At 39.3% G+C, this 26,366-nt stretch overlaps 1 protein-coding gene across 3 annotated transcripts in view; it reads right to left on the reverse strand.

Moving 5' to 3' along the window:
• Positions 1-7,699: 7,699 nt before the first annotated feature.
• The window catches only part of TASP1 (taspase 1), a 259,989-nt gene continuing 241,322 nt past the window's right edge, over positions 7,700-26,366 (reverse strand). For all 3 annotated transcript variants that reach the window (XR_013992327.1, XM_081034656.1, XM_081034657.1), the window contains one exon: positions 7,700-8,776. Coding sequence is in view for 2 of the 3 variants with exons in the window: in XM_081034656.1 (XP_080890782.1) it covers positions 8,684-8,776 (93 nt within the window). In the remaining variant the exon portion in view is untranslated. The remainder of the gene's footprint in view (positions 8,777-26,366) is intronic.

Raw genomic sequence — 26,366 nt, forward strand, 5'->3', positions numbered from 1 at the left:
TTTTGGGGCTGTGCTGTTATATGCATATATGTTTATAATTGTTACAAATTCCTGATGATTTGATCCTTTTATCACTATAACATACCTCTCTTTATCTCTAACAATATATTGTGTTTTTAAATCTATTTGTCTGATATTAATATAGCCACTCCAGTTTTCTTATGGTTGCTGTTTGCATGATATATCTTGTTTATCGTTTTATTTTCAATCTATTTGTATATTTGAATCTAAATTGTGTCTCTTATCAACTGCATATAATTGGAGTTTATTTATTTATTTATTTTTACAGATTTCGTTGGGGAAGGGGAACAGGACTTTACTGGGGAACAGTGTGTACTTCCAGGACTTTTTTCCAAGTCAAGTTGTTGTCCTTTCAGTCTTAGTTGTGGAGGGCGCAGCTCAGCTCCAGGTCCAGTTGCCATTTTCTAGTTGCAGGGGGCACAGCCCTTGCGGGAGTCGAACTGGCAACCTTGTGGTTGAGAGGATGCGCTCCAACCAACTGAGCCATTTGGGAGCTCAGTGGCAGCTCAGCTCAAGGTGCCGTGTTCAATCTTAGTTGCAGGGGGCAGAGCCCACCATCCCTTGCGGGACTCAAGGAGCTGGCAACCTTGTGGTTGAGAGCCCACTGGCCCATGTGGGAATCGAACTGGCAGACTTCGGAGTTAGGACCATGGAGCTCTAACCGCCTGAGCCACCGGGCCGGCCCTGGAGTTTATTTTTTAATCCAGTCTGACAATCTCAGCCTTTTGATTGGGTGGTTTAACCCAATCACATCTGTGATGGTTAACTTTTTGTGTCAATTTGGAGGGTGTTTTTGGGTGAGATTAACATTTTAATTAGTGAACATTGAGTAAAGCAGCATGCCCATCATGATGGGGGTAAACCGCATGTAATCAGTGGAAATCCTAAATAAAACAAAAAGACTGACCTTCCTTAGCAAGACGGAATTCTCCAGGAGACTTTCTTCAGATTTCATCTGCACCCTTGACTCTCCTGTCTCCAAAATGCTGGCCTTCAGACTACTGCACAATTGGGTCTGCTGGGTCTTAAGCCTACTGACCAACACTGAACACTTGAATTTGCCAGGTTCCACAATTATGTGAATCAATTCCTTGTGAAAAAAATCCAATTGGTTTTATTTCTCTGTAGAACCCTAATACAACTTCAATGTTAACATTGCTATAGTTAGATTCATATCTGCTGTTTTTTGTTTTCTATACCTTTCATGTTTTTGTTTTGTTTCTATCTATTTTGTTTGTCATCCTTTACTGCTTTATTCTGCATAAAGTGAGTATTTCTAGATCAATTTAATTCCTTTAATGCTCTTTATCAATATTTAGTTATTTTCTTAATGGTTACTCCAGGGCTTACCATTACATCTTAATTTATCATAATCAACTTTAGATTTATATTAACATAATTCCTGAAATAGAAATGTTAATCGTATATGGCTGTATTCACTGTTCTCATTTTTTGTGCTATTATTATTACACATTACCTCTATAGATGTTACAAATGCAACATCATTATAATTATTCCTTAACACAATTTCATGTCAATTAAAGAAGCTGAGATAAGGAAAGCAAATATATATTTGTATGTTTGTTATATTTATGTTCCCCCAGCCAATGGCCAGCAAGGAAATGTGGATCTCATTCTTATAACCCCATGAAACTGAATCCTGCCAAAAATCTGAATGACCTGGAAACAAATTCTCCGCTAACATCTCACAAAAGGAATGCAGCCCTGCCGAGGCCTTGATTTTGGCCTTGTGGTAGCTGGAGCAAAGAAACCAGCAAAGGACTTCCGACTCACAGAATTGTGATGAATGAATCTGTGTTGTTTTAAGCTGCTAAGTTTGTGGGAATTTGTTATGGAAGCAATAGAAAATTAATAAGCTGCTCCACACTGTCTCTTCTATGTCCCCATAGGGAACCTTCATTTACTCATTCAACAAATATTTATCGAGGATCTACTGTGTGCCAGACACTATTCTAGTTGCTGGAGGTACAGCATGAATGACTCAAAATCTCTGTTTTTAGGAAGACAACTTTCAAATGGAGGGAGACAGGTAATCCAAACAAGCATGGTCAGTGATATGGTAGATTAGAAAGTGATAAGTGCCAGAGGGGGAAAAAAGCAGAAAGGGGATATGCAGTGCTGGAGGGAGTGTGGCGAGAAGGGTGCTCATTAAGCAGGTAGCACTTGAGCAAAGAGTTGAAAGATATGAGAGGGGAGCAAGCCATGGGTATCCATTTGGAAAGTGCAATAGTTCTGAGATGGGAGGATGTCTGGGCTGCTCAAAGAACAGCAAGGAACCCAGGCTGGCTGGAGCACAGCAAGTGAGAGGAAGAACAGCAGCAGATCCCAGTGTCCGGTAAGAGCTCTGGGGCGAAGTGTAGTGGCAGCTTTTGAGCAGAGGAGCATCATGACAGGACTCCATCTGGCTGTCAGCTGGACAAGTAACTGGGGGGCAAGAGCAAACCAAGGGAGACCAGTGAGGACCCTTTTAATAAGTCAGGTAAGAAACTATCTGGATGGTAGCAAAGAAGATGGTGAAAAGTGGTTGGATTCAGGATACACTTTAACGGAGGGCCAATAGTATTTGTTGATGGGTTGGTTATAAAATAGGAGATGAAGTAGATTCAAGGAAGTGAGGTTGGTGGTCCCCAGCGAGCCTTGCCTCTGTGTTTATGCCCATATGTAGTCCCCTCCTCTTGAATCTGGGAGAACCCGGATGACTTGATTTAAGCAATAAAAATGGCAAAAGTCATGCTGTACCTGTTTCGGACCTAAACCTTAAAAAAGGCATGGCAGCTTTTGCTTTTGTGTGTCTGGGAACCTTCAGCTTCCATGTCCAGCAGGAGAGGTAGCATGGAAAGACCATGCAAAGGGGCCATGTGCAGAAGGAGAGGTCCTAAGCCTGCATAGAGAAAGAAGGCAGCTCAGCCAGCCCAGTTCCCTGCTCACCCTCCAGCTGAATGCAGCACACTGGTGACTAGAGTAGCTAAGAAAATCACTGAATGAAGTTGACTCTAGTTGACAGAATTGTGAGCAAAAAAATAGCTGCTGTTTCAGCTTCTAAGGTTTGGGGCAGTTTGTTACACAGCAATAGAGACATGAAAATGACCTCAAGAATTTTGGCCTCCACACCCGGAAGAATGGAGCTACCATTAAGCAGATGGAGAAGACTGCTAGTTAACAGGTTTGAGTTTGAGTTAACAGGTTTGACTTGGGTGGATAGATTAAAATCTCACTACCTCTAAATGGAAAAGAACAATGTTTTTCTTATTAGAAGAACAAGATCTTCTATCTCGTAAGCACTGTTGGATTTTCCAAGGCTAGGAAAGGCCTTTTTAGGAGAAACAATAATAGCAACAGCAGAAGTTAAAGGAATGTTTAGATTCTTTTCTTTCCAGTCTCTGAAACTCTGTTGACAACCAGTGAAATACCCATGGCAGTTCCAGACAGAGAAACCCTCGCCTGGTTTTTCTGGCTTTGCCACTATGGTTTCAGGGCTTCAGTGACTCTACCATGTAGAGATACCACCATGCTTGTTTCCCTCCCGCTTTCCAAAGCTATTCATGGAGAACCACCTTGGGCTTGGCTGATGGACTTCAGGAAGCTGAGGGCACCGCCTTGGAAGGAGGTGCTTGCCAGTTTTAGATTTAATCCTTCCTGTAGCCATACACTTCAGAAACAGTAGCCTGTGGGAAAAGAAAAACTGCCTGGTCAATTTGGTCAGCCTGTGGGTCTCTGATGATAGACATCTACGCTAATACCTTGTGAACTTGAACCCAACTTGAGTGTTGAGGAAAAGCAGTATATTCCTTAATAATTTTTAATACCCCAGGACAAATATTAATATTAATGTAAAATGATTTTATGTTGCAACCTCCCACTCACTCATGCCCACCGGTACCTCACCACATTCGCCCACCCACAGATCCTTCCCCTATTTAATCAGCTTTGGGGAGGGTTTAGAATACAGCTAAATTAAAACAAATTAGTTATACACACAAAGGCTCACGTCTTCTGGGTCCAACCTTATCTTGGGCCAGTGTTCCTGGGAGGGAGGAGTACTTTCCATCCACCATCCTGTTGTAGGTCCTTCACCCCATGACTAAGCACTGCAACCTTAAGTTGGACAAAGAGACTGGGCCTCACACACAGGAGTCTCAAATTTTGAGCAATTGAGGGGTTTATGTCAGGACAAAAGTGATGTGTTTGACTTCATAAACATTTTTTCTTAAGAAAATGTTGAGAGGCATTTAAGAATTTTTTAACCATAAAATTATGTTATGGATATCCAGACTTGAGTGATGGCACTCAGAAAATGGACACCATATGAGGTTGTCATAATGAGGTCCTCATGGAGATGTGTTCATGACCAGGGAACACTGGCAACCGCTGTTTTGGTCTCTTCAAATCTCTTCAAGTCATAACATGCCTTTGGCCATGGTTTCTTCCAACTACCATCAACACAATTCATTTTCTTTAAGGTTTCCATCCATCCTTGATGGACTGCTGCTGGTCAGCTGCTGTTTGCTCACTAGCTCCTTACAAGTGTTTGCCTGTCTCCAGCCATCTGGTCTGTGTCAACACTGACTTAGGTGTAAACCTCCACTTTCATGCCACATCCAGCCTTAGCACTTGGAGAATGTTCATCAGATGCTATGGATGAAAATGGTTCATCAGGAGTGTAAGGCTGGAAGAGACACCCCAGCGGGGTGCACCAGTAGCTGGATGGGTCCCCCCTCTGTAGGAGAAGGAACAAAGGCCCACCAAGGCCTCGTGGCCAAGAGACTATGGAAAGTTTCTTAGTTTTAAGTCCCCTAAAAGCAATCCTGAGAAACAGAGTAAAGTGCAAATAGTTAGTTCATGTGGTAAATGATTCCAGGAAACACAGGTAGGAGAACAGGGAAGGGAAAAAAACTAATACAAGGTGTCTTAATAAGTCAACTACTACAGCAGGTAACTAAATCTTAATTCCTATGGGGTATCTCTCAAAAAGAGTATGAAACACAGGGCTCAGAATTATCCCACTCAAGGAGCAAGGGAGCGAGTACATTTATATGCGAAATTCGGACCATCACTTGTTGAAAACTGCTTCTGGGGAGTGCTGATTCCATGGCACTTCTGGCTTGCTGTATCCAGAAAAAGTCCTCAGGTACAGAGGGGCAGATATTAGCTTTTAAAAGTTGTCTGGGGCCCTCTGAAACAAAAGACCCATAGACAATAAAAATGGTCTATTCTAGGATGCCTGCCAAGTTGCCTTTCATTGGCGAAGACTTCCACAGTGCTCAATGTATGGCCCTGTAGCCTGAGAAAATGGATGCTGACTGTACTGTCAGGATGGTAAGGAATTTCCACAAAAGTTTGAGGATAAAATATGTGTATTCAACAGCATTAGCGGAATCAGCGTTGTGTGGGGAAGCAGGAAATGAGATATGATATATCCCTATGGGTCTGGACACCTTTCCATGATATTATTAAGTGAAACTACAGGTTATATAACACCATTTTGGGGGGTCATATAACTCCATTTCTATGTTAAAAACACATAGAAAATTTATGCATAAAGAGTCTATAAGGGCATAAAGCTAAAGTGTTATCAATTGCTGTCTTTAGGGAAGTGAGGTTATGAGTTCATTTTTGTCTTGCTTTTTCTTATCTATTTTCTGATTTTTTATAAGCATTGATTGCTTTTATAATAATGACCAGATTTAAAAAAAAAGATTGCACGATAATTAAGTAGAGTCTTAAGATTCAAGAATAATTCTAGATTTTTCTAAATCTTCCCTTCTTTACTCCCTTGGTTCCTCCCTCACACCCTCCATCCAATGCTTCAAAACAAAGTCACCTTGTTTATGCGCAGGGATCTGGTTTGCAACATCAGCACTCTCAAACACAGGAGAAAATGAGGAATTAGGCACAAAAGGCTTTTGAGTAGCCAAAAGGTATGTCCCCATATCCACGAATTAAAACTCATCCATTTTGCTCCCTGACAAGAACCTAAGACAAGCATTTTGGACTTATTTCTATGTATTTTGTACACAATTCTAACAGACATTGACTTCTAAGTTCAAGTTCACATTTAGAAGTGGCAATTCAAAGACGAGAAAATGCCTGCCATAGGCAGACACACAGAAGGCAGGGGAAATGGCAGAGCTGACAAGAGAGGAGGACAAAGCCTAGACAAGGCTGTCACATGTGTCGTCAGTCAGCGCAGGCTCGCCAGGTTCCTTAAGGCAGAACACATGCCCTCCACCTCCTCACCAAGACTGGAAGATGCCCATTTCTAAACCAGAGCAAGATCACAGGGACGGCCTTGAGGAACCCAGACCAGGCTAATTATACTCAGGAGAACCAAATATACAATGTCCAGGCCTTAAAAAGAAATAGAATACAGACATACAGCTAAGATCACCCACATTAAAAGTGGGCACCTTAATATGTAGCTTCAGAATCTTTGTACGTCATATAAATCAGACTAGGAAACAGGGTTACTTTCTTATGTTTCTATCTTTTCTTTTGTGTGAAATGAAGTTGATTTTATATCTGTCAATATCCTCTGGATACAGTGTCTGTTCCTTGACATTTGAGGTCATAATGAAGGAACTTGTACTACCTATTACATTTTTGCCTCCGTGATTCTATTTTTTTTTTCCTCTCCTGGTTTCACAATATTCCTTAAATTAAACAAAATAAAAAAATTAGAAACTGGAGAATAAAGTCCTAAACTGTTCTAGGAGTAACTGTGCTCTTTTATACTGACCAGTTTTTAAACTCTTCTTAAAAGGGGTTTTTTAACAAGCCCAAACTTTTAAATATGAATGGAATAAAGTCAAAAGGAGATGAAAGACATGGCATTCCTGGTGAAATAGGTCAGATGATTTTCAGACTCCAAAGTGTCCTGATAGTTTTACGTGATCCAGTCCAGTTCCTGAAAAAACCCTGCCAACAGGTAACAGGTCTTTGAAAGCTTTTGAAGCCAAAGACTCCCCACCAGCCAGCCCATCTCTCACTAAGTTCTCAGCCTCGTTAAGAATGAGAAACAGATACCATGGCACCAACCTGTCTAGAGAACATAGCAAGACAAATGTAATTGCCTGTACGAGGAATATAAGTCAGCGACTCCCAAATCATTCATATTTACACCCACTCCATTTTGGTTGTCTTTCCTTTATAATTTGGCCATACATTGATGTCAAGTATATAATTTCATCCGGGGCTTTATCAGTTACCGCCCAGAGCCATGATTATATGGTACAGGGAATTTCCACCCCCTGAGCAAGTCTATCTTTAGTATCTTCTCGATAGCCACTTCTTACGTAGAAAATCAAAAGGAAAGTCTCAGTTTTCTTATGTGGCCCCAGAATCACTAAATATAACATTTAGAAGCAATTTATCAACTGAAACCATTGAGTTTTCAACTGCCACTACAATTTTTCAGAGCAAACTCTTCTTATTCCTTCCCTTTGTTATTTTTATAAAATTGCAGTGGATATTTTAGGGCTTTCTATATTGATTATTCAATCATGTACTAAGTTCATCTTCCACCTTGCTAGTGTCCAACCTAACGTACAAAGATAAGGCTGGATTTTGCACAATCAGAGTCATAAGCAAGAAGACTAAAGGTATGATTTCTGGAAGAAGTAACTTTTTACAAACAAAATAAAAAATGGCTCTCCAATCTAGGATTCGAAAGATAATTTATTAGTCTGCGAAGAGGAGTCACACACCACATACCCAGTAATATGCCTCTTTTATTTTTGTGCCTTTACCTTAAAAATATATTTAAACAAGAAACAAAGATAATATTGAATTTTCCCATAAATTTTGCTTTCTTATTTACAGTTACATTGTAAATAACATTCCACTATACACAAATTAAGGACTGTGCATTACTGTATGTTCTCTTTACATATTCTTTCATAATATAGTACATACAGCTCGAAGCTATGCAATATTTAAGCTTAGAAAGGCTTGAGGGAAGAAGTACAAACTTTATCAATAAGACTATTATTTAAAAAGGTTCTGACCTTAATTCTCTGCTAGATTGTTTCACTGAAACCATTCTTTGTTAAAGAAAAATGCCCCATATGAGGGATGAGAATAACAGTTTAAGTTAGCACAGGATCCACTTAAACTGGTTAACAAATAAAAACACTTTATTACTTATTACTGGAGCACTACCACTGTCAAATCATGTAAAGAAGTAGATTTACTCTTCAGTTCAGACACATTACATCACGACAGTAGGCACCTCTTTATGAAATAAAAATGTTTCCTGCAACTTTAGGTTTTACTTGTAAACAGTTAAAGCACATATTTTGTAAAGATGATTTAATCATTCCTGGTCTTAGGTTACACAATAAGGAGGAGTTTCTATTTCATCAAAGGAGAAGCAAGCACTCACACTGTGCACACGTAAGCACTCACACATTCTCTCTCTCTCTCTCTCTCTCTCTCTCTCTCTCTCTCTTTCAGTCCCACTCACCTGCCAAAGGCCCATCACTAAGCACTAACTATAGCAGCACTAGTGTCGCAAACGGTGCACGAGGCTGCAATAGGAATTATAAAATAAAGATGATAAAACATCCAACTTCAGTTAAAAACACCAAACCAAAAGCTCAGGTTCTGAAATGCCTTTCAGGCGCTTCGTGCTCAGCCTGAAGGTTCAGTTCACCGGGCTCTCCAGGCGGCAAACCCCACCTTCGATTGCCACGGACTGTCCTGCCACTGCACCAGGAGGGAGTCTGGAAATGTGAGTCTGCAAAGAGGGAAACAGGAGAACATTAGAAGTGCCAGCTGTGTCGCCCCCACGTGTGACAAAGGGGGAGGAAATACCAGAGCATCACGAACATCTACAAGCCTGGTGGGAACCCTTAGGTGCCGAGAGATCCTGCTTGTTCACATCTAGCATCTCTACATGCTAAGCACACACTAGCAACTGGAGATACAGAGATGGCCAAGGTCCCTGAGAGCACAGAACTTACAATTTAGTCACAGTCAGAATAGTAGTGGTTTTAATGCCAACTATATTGAGCTCATTCTGGTTCTTTGAAAGCTAATAATTTATGAACATTTTGTCCTCTGAACACGCAAAGCAACTGAGAATATCTGGTTCATTCATGTTACACCTCCAATTTATTCCTTAAAGGATTTGAATAGCTTACAAAAATTCGTGTAATTCAACAACCTAAAGTAAATGAGGCAATGAGAAAAAAAGAAAACTAGGAGGTTACAAAATAAGGTAAAGACAGGCATGAGGTTAACACCCAAAATCTAACCTGCGTTTTGTGCCTGTGTGAGAGACAGACTGCGGCCCTGTCTCTCAGCTTCCTAGTGGCCATGACTAGACAGGTGGTTCACGTGGGACACAGGATCGTAACAAGCCAACTGCTCAGAGAAGAACTGTTCCTAGACCGAGGCCAAGGAGCCATTTCTTCTGTAGGGCTTCATTCATATACAGTAGGTACCATGTGTAATGGGTAAGTAACGACATCATTTGTACAAGGAGCTTTGTAGGGTTGAATGTTATGACATTACTCAAAGGAGCCTGGCCCCAAGTGGATGACAGTAAAAGCTGTTCCACAAGGGGTCAGGATGACGTCAGTCAGGAATTCCTTTTTTGATGGTCCTGCTTAATCCACGGATAGATAAATGTCAAGAGTTTCTAAGAAAAACAGAGAGATTGCATATCCTTTAGGTAATCCTCTCTAATTCTGTTTTTCTAAACAAGCTCTTCCAGAGGACTGAACCGAGGTGAGTTCAAGCTGGGTGACGTTATTAGATGCAGCTGGTGAGGTGGATAAGCCTAGGGAGGGACGGATGTCCTCTCATGCAAGTAAACTGAAGCAAGCATAAATTTTGGATGGATTTTAACACGTAAGCATAAATTTTAACAGGTAAGATCATTGGTTTGTAGTTGAGGGTGGATTTTATTCTTGAGTCTCATGGTACAAGTCCTAATAGAGTAGTTGACATAAGTCAACAATTTGGAAAGTTCTGGAGAATAAGAAATGTTCTCTGGGTACTTGGTTTTTCTGTGTACAAGGCAGGAAGCAACCTATAACCTACAGGGATGAGATCCATTGATTTTGGGGTGGCGAGCTGGATGAGGCATTCTCTGCAGTGTCTCCTGGTATGTTAGTGTCAGTGGTTCACGCCCCAGGTTCAGGCCTCTGGGAACTGTGTCAGAGAATCTGCCTTCTTACCACATCTGAGGGACAAATTTGGGCCTCACCGCTTAGATATATTATATCTGAGAAATCCACAGAAAGGCAAACTTGTGGACCTTTTGTTTCTCTTGATGCCTCATTAACCTTGTGGGAGGAGTTAGAAAGAGGGCATGCCTGATCCTGCTACCTAGCAGCCCTTGTCACATTAGGCACAGAAAGCTCAAATCTCACAACTCCCCCAGGTATCATTCATCAGTTTTTTTTAAAGGTTCTAAACAAAAGAGATCCCTGAGAGAATAGAAGCCCCTCAGTCAATTTCAACCCTAATCTCACGCTCTTCGGTCATGAAAACAGGTGTGCAGCTATCACAGGGATCGAGAATAAAGCAGAACCACTGTGGAAAACAGTATGGTGGTTCACTGAAAAATTAAACATAGAATTATCATATGATCCAACACCTGCCACTTCTAGGTATATACCCAAAACAAGTGAAAGCAGGGACTCAAAGAGATATTTGTACACCAATGTTCAGAGCAGCATTATTCACAATAGCCAAAAGGTGGAAACAACCCAAATGTCCATCAAGGTATGAAGAGATAAACAAAATGTGGCATATGCTTACAATGGAATATTATCCAGCTTGATAAAAGAATGACAATCTTACACATGCCACAACATGCATAAACTTTGAAGACATTATGCTAACTGAAAAAAAAGTGACAAAAAGGACAAATATTGTATGACTCCATTTATATGAGGTACCTAGCAATCAAATTCATAAGTACAGAAAGTAAAATGCCAGTGACTGTGAGGAAGTGGGGAGGGGGTCTCATAGTCTGATGGGTACAGAGTTTCAGCTTGAGAAGATGAAAAATTTCTGCAAATGGATGGCTGCACAACAATGTGAATGTACTGAATGCCACTGAAATACACACTAAAAAATGGTTAAAGTGGTAAAATTTATGTCTTGCATATTTTAACCACAATTAAAAAAATAAAGTACAAAGGAGAAATGACACTTTCCTACCTGGTCCAGAATAGTTCTCCATAAGATGGCATTAAGAGAAGGGGTTAGCTAGGAATGAATCCACCATGCAGACTCCCATAGGAGAAACATTAACATGACCAGGTTCTGTTCACAAATAAGTTGGAATTTTTCAAGCAGGTTAGTTAATATATCTGTCCCTAAAAGAAAAGCTCACAGGAAAATCCATCCTCATGTTTCCCAAAGAGTCAGAGAGAATCCAATGGGGCCTCCTCACAGGCCTGGTGTCCCAGGCACCAGAGGCAACAGAGAATAAATTGTTAAAAGATCAAAGAGTGACCATATGTCCAAGCAGATGGCCTGCAACTTGACCAGGGGGATGTCAGTCTGAAAGCAACTGATTTCCTGCTGCCCATGGAAAAGACCCAGAACTAGAAGGAAGAAATTCCTGTCTCACGGACCAGGGGACTTGATAGCAATCCCTTGAGATTTACAAAAACACAGATGGCCAATCCAAACTTATCTCTAACACTCCCACTCCAATTAAGTTTATGATAAAAGAACATCTAAATAAACTGAGCTAAATCACAAAATGTCAAGGAGAGTTAGGAAGAAAAAGAAAAAAAGGATTGAAAATGACAGTTATCTTGAGATATTAGCAGTACCTAGGCAAAATACTTCAAAATACATCAAGATTTGTATAAATTGAGCTGTTTACATAAGACAGAAATGTCCAACTAGACAAGCTAGTTGTTACATTAACTTCTCAGGATTACTCCTTCCCTAAATCAGCATCTAGTCAATGGGGATTTTGTAATTACAAAACACATTGGCATGATCTCGGTCTTGAGACAAATAAAATGGTTAACCATCCAAATGTCAATATTTCACCAGTTTCATCCATCAACATGCTCTTCTGACTCATAAAAAAATAAGGGACCTTGGTCTGAAAAACTCTGAGCCAAGACGTATTTGAAGCTTTCTGTGGAGATTTCAATGGAGCATCAAATCATATAAACAGTGGAAGCTGTTTAAGAGAATGTTTTATATGAGTATCTCTATTCTTTTAGAGAAGTTTGAATTCCTCTAGAGGCTAAAAATAGACCACTTTCTACAACAAACTTCTATGTCAGCATTGAAAAGTACAATAAAGTATTTTATATTGTCTAAGGCCTATGCAGATCCTAGGGTATTCTACAAGCATAAGAATTTAACGTGCTTTTAAAATGTTTAAAAAGCAAAGCACTTTTATTGGAATTTAGAACTAATGAGAAATAACACACAAAAATGATAAGATGAAAAAGCAGAATACTGATCCATTTTGGTTCTCTCTGTCCATTACTTGTTACATGCCCCACTCATATACCTCTCTGACCACGATTTCATGTCTCTAATATCTTTTTCTGGTTCTTTCTCAAGGAAAGATTCCTTGACTGGACCCCTCACTCAGTCTAGAAGCTCTCATACTAGCTCCTAGAACACCCATCTGAGTATTTCTTGTCCTCTGATGTGACTGTCTTGATTTTGTGCGGTTTTTTTCCTTTTTATTTTAGGTCTCTAATTGAAAGTCAGTTGGAAGCAGGAGCTTGCCTTACATGTAACTGTGTATTCCCTAAACCTGACAAAGTGCTTGACAGAGAAGGCACTCTCTAGAAATGCTCAATGAGTGGATGAGGGACTAAAATAAACCTTCCAAGGCTATGTTTGTGAATAAACAAAGAATCTCAAGGGTTTTAACTAGTGTGACCAATTAATTTGGTTAAAAAGTCAATCATAACTAGTTTGTCACAGTAAAGATTTTTAAAAAGTAGAATTTCTAAAAGTACAGAACTCACTCAATTCTTCCACTTTCCAAGTGACTATTTGTTAGAATGTAAATGGAACTTTAGATTTCTCAGATGCTAACAGCTCCACACCAGTGGAACCCAATGGCCTGGTAGTTGTAGTTCTCTGCTTTCTTGCTAATTCCCTGAGTGGCACAGATGGGTCCTTGAAGAATTATCAACTGGGGAGTTAAACTAACTATAAAAAGCCAGCATTCTTCGGGCTATATCTTTTTGTGAGAACAAATACATTGTCCAATAACATATTTCTCCTGAAGATTTCGAAATGAGAAAGTTAAAGTAGCAAAAAATAATACAGAAATTATTTAATTGCTTTTGTCTTAATCACAGTCTAACTAGCAGCTGAGACTTCCTATCATTCATACTCATATCTTTAAAACTTTTAAGACCACCTTATTGAGTGCTATTTTGTGGTTTCTTAGAAAACTATGAGCACACGATTTAATTTTAAAAGTCTCAAAGTCTTTATTTAGTGGTTATATTTTAATTCATCTTTCCACTCTTAGGAGAGTTGCTTGAGATCTGCCACAGAGTCAAGAAAAGATTCTTTTAAACAAGTTGTTATCCTCCTTTGGTGGGGTCAGGAAAATAAATCTAGATAGACACAGTTCCAAAAAACTTTTAAAAATACTTTATTCATTGGTTTCATAATTGTGAAGGTTTCGTTTTCTGGTTTTATTATTTTTCACCTTTTATTAGATTATTTTTTAAAATTTCAGTTTTCAGTTTTTTAAAATTTTCAGTTTTTTAAAATCAGTTTTCAGTTTTTTAAAATTTTTTCAGTTATAGTTGACATGTAATCTTATATTAGTTTCAGATGTGTAACATGGTAATTAGACATTTATATACCTTAGGAAGTGATAACCCAGATAAATCTAATACCCCTCTGGCACCATACCTAGTTATTACAATATTATTGAGTATATTCCCCTGCTGTATTTAACACCCCCGTGGTTTTCTATTTTTTAAAAATAGAGAGAGCTTGAAGCAACAGACTATAGTCAAAGCAGTGCATTTACAAATAGAACAAGTGACATTAGAAAAGCACTTCAACATAGAGACATTGAAGTAGACATAGAGACATTTAAAAAATACCATTTCAAAATAGAACAGAGGTTTTTTTCATCAACCAGTAGCTAAAAAAAGTACATGTAGCATACAACATATTATGTCCAATTCTAAAATTAATTACAGAGGCAGTTTACCATAATGGCTATGTGCATGGGTTACAGAACCAGGGCACGGTGGGTGCTGGGTCCATTTACTCTTCTTCCTGAACACACTGCTAGACTACATTTCCCTGCCTCCTTTGCAGCTGGGTGTGGGTACATGACTAAAATTGAACCAATGGACTAAAGTAATACGTGCCACTATCAGGCCTGGCAGAAAATCTTCTTATGTACCATTGTCCATGTTCTTTATCTGATGATCTTCAGGCCTATGTGATGTAAGGAGACTGGGACCCTGATTGCATTTTGGAGGAGAGCCTTCTGCTAATCAGAAACCCCAATTTGGATTTAAGGTGAGTGAGACACACACTTGTGTTTAGGCAACTATGAATTTTGGGGTTTGCTTGTTATAGCAGCTGGTGTTATTTTCACCAATAATGTTCAATCCTGGCCTCTATACTTACTAGCTGTGTAACCTCTACTAGTTACTTAACTTCTCAGACCCCATCTCTAAAATGGGTACAACAGTAGCATTTATTATCAGGCTGATAAGGACTACAAGATATATTGCATGCAATGAAAGCACACGTTAATAAATGTTAATTATTATTCAAAAAACCCACATAGCCATAGAACAAAACATTATGCAGCACAATCTCTATTGCAGATTATTGGGTATCCCAGAACTGGAAAATTCTATTTGAAAAGTTTGATAGTCTGCAAAAATAGAATGAGATATTTTAATGAAAAATTGACTGCATGCTAAAAGGTAGGACTGAAGAAAATGGATATTTTTAGGCCAGTGTTTTTTTTATACTGCTGTTTTGCTGTTCCTAATAAAATGATGAACAATTGCTGAGTATTTATCAATTGCTAAAGGTTTTGTATATGCCAGCTTGCTGTATCGCTAATCTTCCAAGTTTCAAAAACAATCATGCTTGAGTGCTACAGAGAAAACCAGTGTTAGAATACTGGCAAATTGCCTTCTATGAACATGTAACATTGTTCTGAAGACAAGTTTAGCCATGTGAAATGATTAAAAAACCTTTAACAGAAGCGTGTAAGCATGCACTTATGGTTTCTCTGTAACCATGGAGGAAGACCACGGGTGGAATACTCCAATTGCGTTTTCCAATACCACCAAGCAAATAACTAAATTCTGACACTATTTACCTGGAGATAACATCAGATCCTACAGGTAAGGGTTCTTTCGCACAAGACTGACACTTCCCCCAGATGCCAATCACAAGTCCATGTTGTCACCTGTGCTTCTGACCAACTGACTATAAATTGGAGGTCCCCACAACCCCTCCTCAGATTTGACTAATTCGCTAGAACAGCTCACAGAACTCAGGAAAACAGTTTACTTACTAGATTACTAGTTTATTATAAAAGGATATAACTCAGAAATAGGCAGATGGAAGAGATGCATTGGGCAAGGTGTGTGGGAAGGGGCACAGGGCCTCCAAGCCCTCTCTCCCAGCACCTCCACATGTACACCAATGTGGAAGCTCTCCAAACTGTAGTTCAGGGATTTTTTTTAGAGGCTTCATTACACAGGCATAATTCAGTAAATCAGTGGCCACTGGTGGCTGAACTCAAATCTCTAGCCCCTCTCCCCTCCTGAGAGGTCGGGGGTGCAGGGCTGAAAGTTCCATCTCTCTAATCACATGGTTGGTTCCCCTGGCAACCGGTCCACATCTTTAAGCTACCTAGAGGCTTTCCAAAAGTCACTTCATTAACATCATCTCAGATGTGGTTGAAAGAGGGTTGTTACAAATAAGTAGACGCCTATTTCACCTTATGGTTCAGGAACTGAGGACAAAAGACCAAATATTACAATAAATGATGCTTCCATTGCTCTTATCAGGGAATTCCAAGGGTTTTGGGAACTGTAAGTCAGGAACCATGAAGACCAAATGTATATTTCTTATTGTAAATCACAACACCACAGCTACCCAACCACAAATGCCACAGGCAGTTGGGAAGGCGTAGATGGATGTGGATCAAGGAGCAGAGAAAGACTTTCCAGAGGCCTTGGCACTGGAAGGCAAAAGAACTGGAACGCAGTGGGGCACAAAATGACGTGTTGGGCCTGAGGAAGGGACAGCTGAAAGTTTGTTTGGTTTGGGCCACACAGTGTTTCCAACTGTTAAAAAAAAACCAATAGACTATATTTTAAAATGGGGAAGCTGTACACAAGCATCTTGATTTCTAGCTTCTCTTAAAAAAAACAAACATGGCAACCTTTGCATTCCCTCACCCAAGTTCAGCAGCTACCTTCTTTAGAAGGGTGTTTTTGGCAAAAGAGTTGGCCACAAGTTGCCTTGTGTTCTTCCTATTATTGTGTTCAGAAGACAAGTAACATGTGGTGTGCCTTTTTCATTGAGGTCATGATTAATCCCAATTGGGTTCAGGTGGAGGAAGCCTGAGCCAATCACAAACAGCCAATGAGGCTTTAAGCTATAGCCAATCACATGATTTTCTTTTTTTTTTTTTTTGCTTCTGCACTTTATATAAGTCCTCTAGCTCCTGTTGGTGGAGTTCTCCTAACCACTTTCAGTTCGGTGCTGCCCAAGTCCAATGGACTGTTCCTCAAATAAACTCTTTAAAAAAATTTGAATATGCCTCAGTTTATCTTTAAACACAGTGTTCAGAATAATAAACCTCCAAAAGCAGCCAATCTCTTCTTTCCCTCCATCATTTTCTGTGATGTTAAGAAAGAAGTTTTGTTAGAAGAATGATGGTAATATATTAAGAAGAGAGCATGTTTTGGGAGAATAAAGAGATGGAAAGAGAAGGTATGGCACCTTACTTCTACATTTATATCAGCCAAAGGCCAATTCTATGTTAAAAAAAAAAGAGACAACACAAAAGAGAAGTAAAATAATTGTAAGAACTACTTTTAAACTGTCAATGCAAAAGAAACTGTATCTGGCTGGATTGATTTACCAGCTCTGCTTTGGATGACTAATCTCCAGGGCTATCTGTTTAAAGTCAAATACAGTACCTGTAGGATGAGTCAGCTGTTTGGATTGACACAAAATAAGTATTGCTGTTAGCTAATACTGTAAAGTTTGCTCAAGATCAACTTGACTACTTAGCAGAAAGGTCTCTTTGTCAAAGATAACTGGGTGTTAGCATAATGTATTAGTCTGCTAGGGCTTCCATAATAAAATACCTCAGGCTGGGCGATTTACACGACATAAATTTATTTTCTCACAGTTCTGGAGGCTGGAAGTCCAAGGTGAGGGCATCAGAAGGTTTGGTTTCTTCTGAGGCCTTTATCCTTGGCTTACAGATGGCCTTTCTTTGTGTGTGTGCATTCCTGGTGTTTCTTCCTCTTCTTATAAGGACGTAATCCTATCTTAATCACCTCTTTAAAGGCCTTATCTCCAAACATAGTCATACTGGGGCTTAGGGCTTCCAGATATGAATTTGGGGGAAACAGTTCATTCCATAGTGATCTTATGGTGATCCTAAATGATACAGCGTAAAATCCAATAATGCCCCCATATGTTTTGGTCGCCATTAGTTCTCTGAGCTGGAATCCCCCTGCACTCCCCTTTGCTAGGTCCGCTCCCTCTCCACTTACTACTCTGTTGTTCAACCAGGAAGCACACTCTTGCCTCAAGGCCACCATGTGTGCTGTTCTCCAACAAGAAGCTCTTCCATCCATTGTCTGCCTGGCTTACTTGTTCACTTCTGCCAGATCTTTACTCAAAAGACACCTTTCCAGAAGGTTAACATAAGCCACTCACTTGAATTTTACCACCGCTGCCCTCTCTGCCTCAGCATTTCATATATCCTTACCGCTATTTAACCATCCATCCATTTCGTTTCTTTATCTTATTCATTGCTTGTCTCCCCCATATGCACAAAGGTTCCACAAGGGCAGGGAGTTTCATCTGTTTGTTCATTGCTAAAAGATAGCCTGGCATATGTTAGGGACTCAGAATATTTGTTAAAAGATTAAAAAAAAAATTTTTTTTAAAGAGGGGTAGGAAATGAAAGAGAACAAACTGCAAATTAGGCATTTCATATTTCTTAATTTTTTAGTTTCTGATTATAGTTTATAAATTTGTTGTCAACTTTTGAAGAGATCTATATAAATTAGGCACTCAAAAAATAATACTGAAGCGTTGAATCTTAAAACTGGGGGGGAAAAGCCTACACGTTTCCCAAGACTGACCTAGTATGATCTGACATTAGCCGTAATTTCTCTTACACAACTGCACGCATATTATCCTCTTGCAGACGGACATCATCGGAGACATCAGCAACCTGGAGAGTGGTCAAGTGGAGCTGAGTGCCTTGTGTCTGTTGGGTTTTGCTGCATTAATGGAATTCTGACGAATCTAGCATGAGGAGGAACATGGGAAACACTAGGGCAACCTTATTTGCATGGGCATTTTCCCTTCTGGAGAGCAGGACACCAGCCTAGACAGACAAGGGTGCCTCCAGCTCAATTTTACATTACTGTGAACATTTGAGGAGACAGATAGTCCTTTTCCCTACCATTTTCCCTTCTCCTGTTAATTCTGTCTTCTTTATCAAATTGTTAAGTCCTAGGTAACTTATATTTTTCCATCTACTGACAGTGTCACAGGCATTTTCTTAGTATAATATGCACATATTTTGTAGCGTAAAGATCCAGTTTGCTACAGGCAAGGCCTGTCTACTGTATTTCTCACTGTGCTATTCAGGCATGTAAATTTGGTACTGTGAGGTGGCACTGTTGGCTGTGCACATCTTATGTCCTTACATAGTAAATTCTTACCTGATGTGATAATAGTCACTCTCCTCTTTCTTTTACTGGCACAAACATGATAGACCTTAAATGACCCACTCCAGAGAGAAGGGCTGGGGAAGTGTGTCTGGTTGGTTTTATTGCTTTGTGTCTATTATGGGCTTTTTTTTTCCTTAATGAGTTGAGTCAGGAGACCCCCTCCTACCCACCCCATCTTTTTCCCATAAGTTCCCTGCCCATGGCTTTCAAGAGCTGTCTTTCAAGGAGACACAACTTGTGAATAAGTATATTCTGAGCATTCTTTATGTGCAGCATTAAACCCTGGAATGTAGTTTACTGCTCTAAAAATAGTTTGGTCTTCAGACTTCAATCTGAAAGCAGATGTACTCAGCTAGTTGCCAGTTTCACACAAACCTGCTTAATATAGTCCAAAATAATGTGAATACTTTATAAAATAAAACCCCATTTAACTACAGGTCAACAGAGCTGGATGCTAAGCCTGTGTGATACTGGGCAAATCAGGAAAAGTCTCAGAGCAGTAAAATGAGGACTCTGTGTTAGATGGTCTCTAGAGCAGCGTCTCAAAGTTTTAACATTCTTTGACACTGATTTCATGTAGTTTTGTATACATACATTGTTAATGAAAAAAACAAGTATTTTACTTCTACTCCATCATTGCTTTAAGTTGAAAGTAATAAATAGGGCAGAGCAATTTGAAGATGTGATTCCTAAATTCAACCTAACAAATGAGAAATATCAACAGAATGAGGAATTAATGCCATATGTTAGTCATTTTACTGTATGTCACCCCTACCTCATTTTCCACATTTAAAACAAGGATGCCATAAAAAGATCCCTTGGTAAATCTGGACAAAACACAAAGGCAGCATTATGGTAAATTTCATTATTAGTACTGAAACAAGGCTACATAAAGGGAAAAGCTCTATTGTTCTCACATATAAATATCATGTCCAAGGAACCTTAAAATAAGATTAAAATGCTGTCTGATGAGAACAGCATGTTGTTCCAGTCTCACGGCTACTTCTATGACTTCTTTTACCATACAGACAACACCACACTTCAGAGGCACGTTGCATCAGACAAGACTGCCCTCCTATTTTTAGCTTAAAAGCCCAGTGAAGGCATCCACATAAACATGGCAATCCCCGTAATACCTATTATACCACCACTCACATGGAGAATTATCATGAGTATTCCATTTTGCTAAAGGTGATAAAAGCTCTTCACTATTTAGCAAATATTTATTCTGCACTTACGATGAGGGAAAGAAGAATGAAACACACATGGATCTTGCTCTGAAGGCAATTATGTTTTTGTAGGATGCGGAAACTAGTTCCTTATGAAATCTTAATAAAAACACCAAGTCCCTATTTTTGCATGATGCTTTACTTTCCATAGTGCTTTTGCATGAAGACCTTCAAAATACCATCTCAGGTAGAAAGATGTATACTACACATATTTTTCAGGTGAAAAAGCAGCAAGGCTCAGAATGGTTATGTGGTTTGCTTACGGTCACAGAGGAAGTGGAAAAACTGAGACTTGAATGAAAGCCTCAGGACTCCAAATTTAGGGCTCTCTTTACTCCCACAAAGCCTCGAACCATGAAGAATTCTAAATCTAGCTCTGTAAGACACACACCTTTCACTGCAGGAAGCTTATGACTAAGTAGTTTTTCAGGGTGAATGAAGGCTTGCTCAGAAAAGCTATTACCACAAATTTTACCAACAAATTTCATGATGATTCTGGGATTCACAGAATTGGCTTTGAGCCTTAAATGTGCTGCTGACAGATTGGATAGTCTCTGGACTGGAAAGTCAGTAGCTCTCTGGGCTTCAGCATCTTTGTACATAAAAATGAAAAATATGACTCAAATTACATTCTTTCTGATTCTAACATTCTCTATAGTTTTACTTTATAGAGATCCTCTAAATGTTTAAATATTTTTTCCCTAAAAAACCCACATCTAAATTTTCCCACAACTCAGGTTATAAATTTTTAAATATCCTTCTAAGAACTAACTACAATCTCATTTGGCCCTAGGACTTTGTATCACCTTCTCCTTAGGACCCCTACTGTTCTAGACCAGAGGTCTAGAGGCCTTCATATTGGAAGGCCTCACAGTGTCCTCATTCTACCACCTGGCATTGGTAAAAAAGAATAAAGTATCTACAATGTCCACATAGGACCCAGCAACAGCACCTGATCAAATTCATCATTCTCTTTTCCTTGAAAGACCTTTTCCCTTGGTTTCTAGGACCCCACGCTCAGCTAGTTCTCCTCAACCTCTAGGGCCATAACTTCTCAGTCTCAGTCTTCTTCATTTCCCCAACTTATATACAGGGTTTTCCAGGACTCAGTTTTCCCAGGACTCAGGCCACTTTTCTTCTGTCTGTGTTCACTCTTGGTACCTCATCCAGTCTTATAGTTTTAAAAAGGCATTTATATGCTGAGACTCCCAAATACACATCCCCAGCTTACGCCGCTCCAGATGATATAAAGCTTAGGTTCTGGGATTCAGATTGTCTGGCCTGAATCTTAGCTCTACCTCTCTATAGCTGTGTGGTCTTATATAAGTAACTTAATATCTCAGCTACTTCTTCCCTGAGGGGCTATTGGAGGCAGGAGGTGCTGAGCTAGGAGAGGATTTAGCTGAGCACTGCAGGCCGAGGTGCAGTTGCTCCCCCAATTTCTGCATTGCGGCTTGGAGTTTCCCCTGTGTTCTGTAGGGAGGCTCTGGTTCACTGTTTCCTTGGTGAAAGACAGCCCAGTGGCCTCTTCTTAGAGAACCTGGTAGGGGAATCTCAGCATCCCGATGATTTGTACTGGGTGAAAATCCAAAATGTCAGTTACAGTCTTCTGGTTGGGAAGCTGCCAAATAACATGGATTTTACCATAGCTTGAAAATAGCATCTTGTATTTGAAAAGAAATGAAAGGCTAATGTTTAAACTATCATAAAGAGTGAAACTACTATTTGTGTAATAGACTATTTCCTGAGAATTTCAGTTGATCTGTCAGTGAGGAATTCTGGAAGGGTAAAAATAAAAACCACCAAGAAACTCTTTGAAGAAAGTTCTCCTTGTCAAAACCATCTGCTCCTGACTTCTTACTGGTCTGACCCCTGTAATGCCAAAGAACTGTTAAGGCATTGAGCCCTAGATAGCAGCATTTCCCAAGCTGACTTCTGCTGGGTCCCAGGAGATACTCTCTGAAAAAAAAAAGGGGGGCATGGTCAGATGTCAGGGAAATGCTGCAACCTAATTGCTCAACCCCCGCGCATTCCTCTTAGAGCTAGACAGGCATGTGAGCACGTAAAGGTTCAGGAATCCTTCAGCAAAGACACCTGTGTGGCTCTTTAAGCCAACTCATCCCAAATGTCCATGAATGCCTTCCTCGAACTCCAGCTGCACCCAGTACTACTACAAAAAGGCTGCTGAAACTTCTCTTTTATTTTACCCCAATGCTGAGACCTCTGTTTCTTTTTCTGGTTCTTCCTCATCTTCCGAACAACTAAATGTTGGGGTACTCCAGGAATCAACAGTTGGACCACTTTTCCTCAGCTCATTTTATAGAAAAATATTTGTGAAGTGTTTTGAATGTACAGTGAAGCCTCTGGTTGCATTAGAAAAAGAAAGAATAATAATTCTCCAGACCTACCGCCTCTTCCAGTTACTACTCCATTTCTTTACTTCCCTTTACAGCAAAGTTCTTTAAAAGACTTGTCAATACTTATTACCTCAAATTCTTTCCTTCCATTATCTCCTTAAACCCTCTACAATCAGGTTTTCACCTTGACCACTCCAATGATCTATTCTCTGACCTAATTGCATGGGGCCAGACGATAGCATCTGATAAAGTTGATCACCTCCTTCTCTTTGAAATAGCTTTTTCTTTCCCTTGGTTTCTAAGAAACCACATTCACCTGGTTCTCCATCAACCTCTATGGCCATTTCTGTGTCTTTTGCTGGTTCTTCTCATCTCCCAACTTATATATAAACACAGGAGTTGCACAGGACTCCTTTTTCCTGTCTGTGTTCACTCTCTTGGTGATCTCATCAAGCCTTGTAGTTTTAAAAAGCATTTCTATGCCGAGATCACCAAATATACATTAGTAGAATAGTCTTCTCTCCTAACACATATATCCAACTACCTACGGGGCATCTCCATTTGCTGCCTAACAGGCATCTCAAAACTAACACACCCAAAACTGAGCTCTTTCTACATCCCTTCAAGCCTTTTTCCTCACCCCAGTAAATAGCAATTTCATTTTTCCAACTGTTCAGGTCAAAATCTTATAAGCCATTGTTGCCTTCTCTATTTCCTTCATACCTCTAACCAATCCATCATTAAATCCCATTGGCTCTATCTTAAAACATATACCGAAGCCATGTTTTAAGTACACCAACAAGTACAGCTAACTCTAATTCAAGTCCTTATCATCACTCACATAAGTGGTACAACCTAAATTCTAATCCTAGGTAAATTGAGTTTTCTTTAATAGCTAAAATCTCAAAGGCAAAGAATTAAGGTTTCCTTCTTAGTCAATAGTTACCAGTCACTGTAATAAATCCCTGATTAGCTCTAATACCGATTAACTGAGGTTAGGAAGAAATGCATTTTTGTCATCTTTGATGGTGAAAATCTTATCTTTTGTATTTATTTCTTTTTTGCCCCAAATATGGCCTAATGAACAAAATGATAAATTGCTAGATTCAGGAACTTGTCATACCTAAGAGGTCATCACCTTAAAGACCAAGTCTGCCGATCTGACCATGTGGTTTTGGTAGTTTATAGATATTTGGGATGGAAGTATGTTTTAATCAGGGAATACTGGGGCTTATTACTAACTGCCAATTAACAACTTGTTTTGCCAAGATCTTCCAGTTTTGTCCTAAAAATACATATCATAAACATTTTTAATGGAGAGAACAGTTGGCAAGTTCTAACTGTTCAAAATTTTACCATAATATCCACAAGAGCTATCGACGGACAAAATCAGGGATTCATTGGGTTTTTCATCCGTTACAGGAGGCACATTTAACATAACATTAAATTTTTATTTCAAATAAAGACAAAGCTATTTCCAAGTACTATAAGCATCTCCTAATAGCAAAGTGTTAATACGGCCCTCATCCTAAATTAAGTTTCTTTTTACCCCTTCAACACTGCAGCAGTGTAGTCCAAACATGTACAGTACAGTGATGACAGCTCAAGAGCATAAAAGTAAATCATCAGTACCTACCACTTATTGCATCCAGAAGGATTTGAAAGAAATGTAAATAGAGAGTAGCTCAACTGTGTCCAAATGTCTCAATTAATTATTACTAAAATGTTAAATTTTCACCAATTTACAGCACTGCTTTACTTATAAGACATGAAAGTTATACACTATAACTATCATAAACAAATTTTAATCCTTAGGATTAGACAGGATGGACACTCCAAGTTGAAAGCTTTAAAAAAGACAGAAACTATATTATTTGAATGAAAAGCACTGCAATGAAAATGTATTCTAGCAGATAGAGTTTGCTTAGGGTTCAAACTCTATAACATGGGTCAGTCTCCAGTGCCTGTGAGTGAAGCAGGCCAGGTATAGGGTTGTCAAAGTGGAGTGCCCCGGCCCCACCACATAAGGTGGCTATCACTGGTTCCAACCAATTGCTGCATAGGAAGTGGTTCTCCAATGCTCTTGCAGGAGAAAATAAATCAAGAAGAAAATACTTGTATTTTTATGTAAAAATTTAAATGTTTAAATCTTGTATAAAATTTTAATGCAAAATTTGCATTTCACATAAATTCAAAACTTTTTAGGTAAAAATTTTCAAGTTTTCAAAAAAGCTGATCTGCTGATGAATCCAAATTTTTATTTCAAATCTGGAGGTTACTGGGAAGGAGGGGCCGTGGGGACAAAATGTGTCCAAACAACCATCTGGACTCAAGGAGTTCTACCCTAAACCTCAACATGGAGTCACTCGCTAACGATGCATGTATGCAATGCCTACACGTGCTAGGGCGTGTGGGGCCACTGCCACCTCAACATAGACTGCATGCCTGGTAGATTCAGCTCCTGTCACTCACCTAGTTAATACAATAGCTATAAAAGTTCTCACGACATAAAATCAATGGGTGATCCTGAACAGTTATAGTCACAGAACCAATACGTTGTTTTGGATTAGGAAGGTAATATGAAATCAGAATGACATGATCAACACTATAGTCTTTTTCGTTTTAAGACTAAAAAAAACCAAGCGATTCCTGTCATCATTTGTCCACTGCTTTCCAACCAAAAGAAAGAAAACATTCTGTAATCATTACTCACTCACAGTGGTTACTAAGGTCAGTCATTCTTGCAGACACTTGTCTCAGTTACATGTCATGGTTATGTGTTCTGTGGGCAAACAGCAGGCATGTATCTGCATTGGGAAGGTACATATTTCCCTGAAATGTTGAGTACTGAGAAGGTAGTAAGGTGACATTTTAATGTTAAGTTCACACCTGATGTGAACCATGTAGACTGATAGCTATGTAAGTATGCAGAAGTAGAGAAATTAATGTTTTCATTATTTTTCATGTTACTATAACAAAAAAGAGGCTTATTCATCTCAATGAACATGGGGTACCTACAAGTCTAAGTAATAGACATATTTATCATTGCAAAGATCTGACACGTCACTATGATTAAAATGAGATTTATTTGGATAAATATGGTTACTACTTCTGAGAAGATTTATGCTCTTGCCAACATGGTGAATTCCCTCTCTGTGTTTATTCCACTTATTGCTTTAGAGCAATGTCGAGTGAATCATGTGGAAGAAACTGATGGCTAATAATTAGGCAAAAATAAAATTACCAACTACACGTAGAAATAAACTTGAAGTTGAGGCAACTTCTGTCTTAAGGTTTGTTTTTCACATATTCAATCTTCTACAATCTTCTCCTGTTTGTCTAAATGATTTTCTAAATAGACCCAACAGGATCCTCCTGGCAATCCTAAGAGCATGAACAACAAACGCAATCTTCTATACTTGAAATTCTGGGCAAGCTTAAGCTGATTAGGAACTTTGTCTTGTGTTCCATAGGGCAGTTGCCAAATTTAGCTTAGTACATAGCTTGTTGGTGGTGCCTAACCTACCATCCTGAGGCTGTTGGCTTCCTGCCAGGGATCAAATTCCTTCTGTTGTTGGGTAACAGGGAGACTAGATTATGAAAAGTAGTTAAAATTTGGTTTAGGCCAACTTGTATCTAGGTGGTTCTTCATAAATCTAAAATATGGTCCAATAAATCCATCCAGTGACTGAATCTCATAGGCCACTATCATGGAACTGAAGTCTTTTAAAGAATTCATGGTCAATATACCCACAGGTGTTCCACTTTCTAGTGTTTCATGGAATCCAAGAAGATTGCCTGTGTGT

Source organism: Rhinolophus hipposideros (genome assembly GCF_964194185.1).
Source record: "Rhinolophus hipposideros genome assembly, chromosome: 22".
In the NCBI taxonomy this organism is placed as follows: Eukaryota; Metazoa; Chordata; class Mammalia; order Chiroptera; family Rhinolophidae; genus Rhinolophus; species Rhinolophus hipposideros.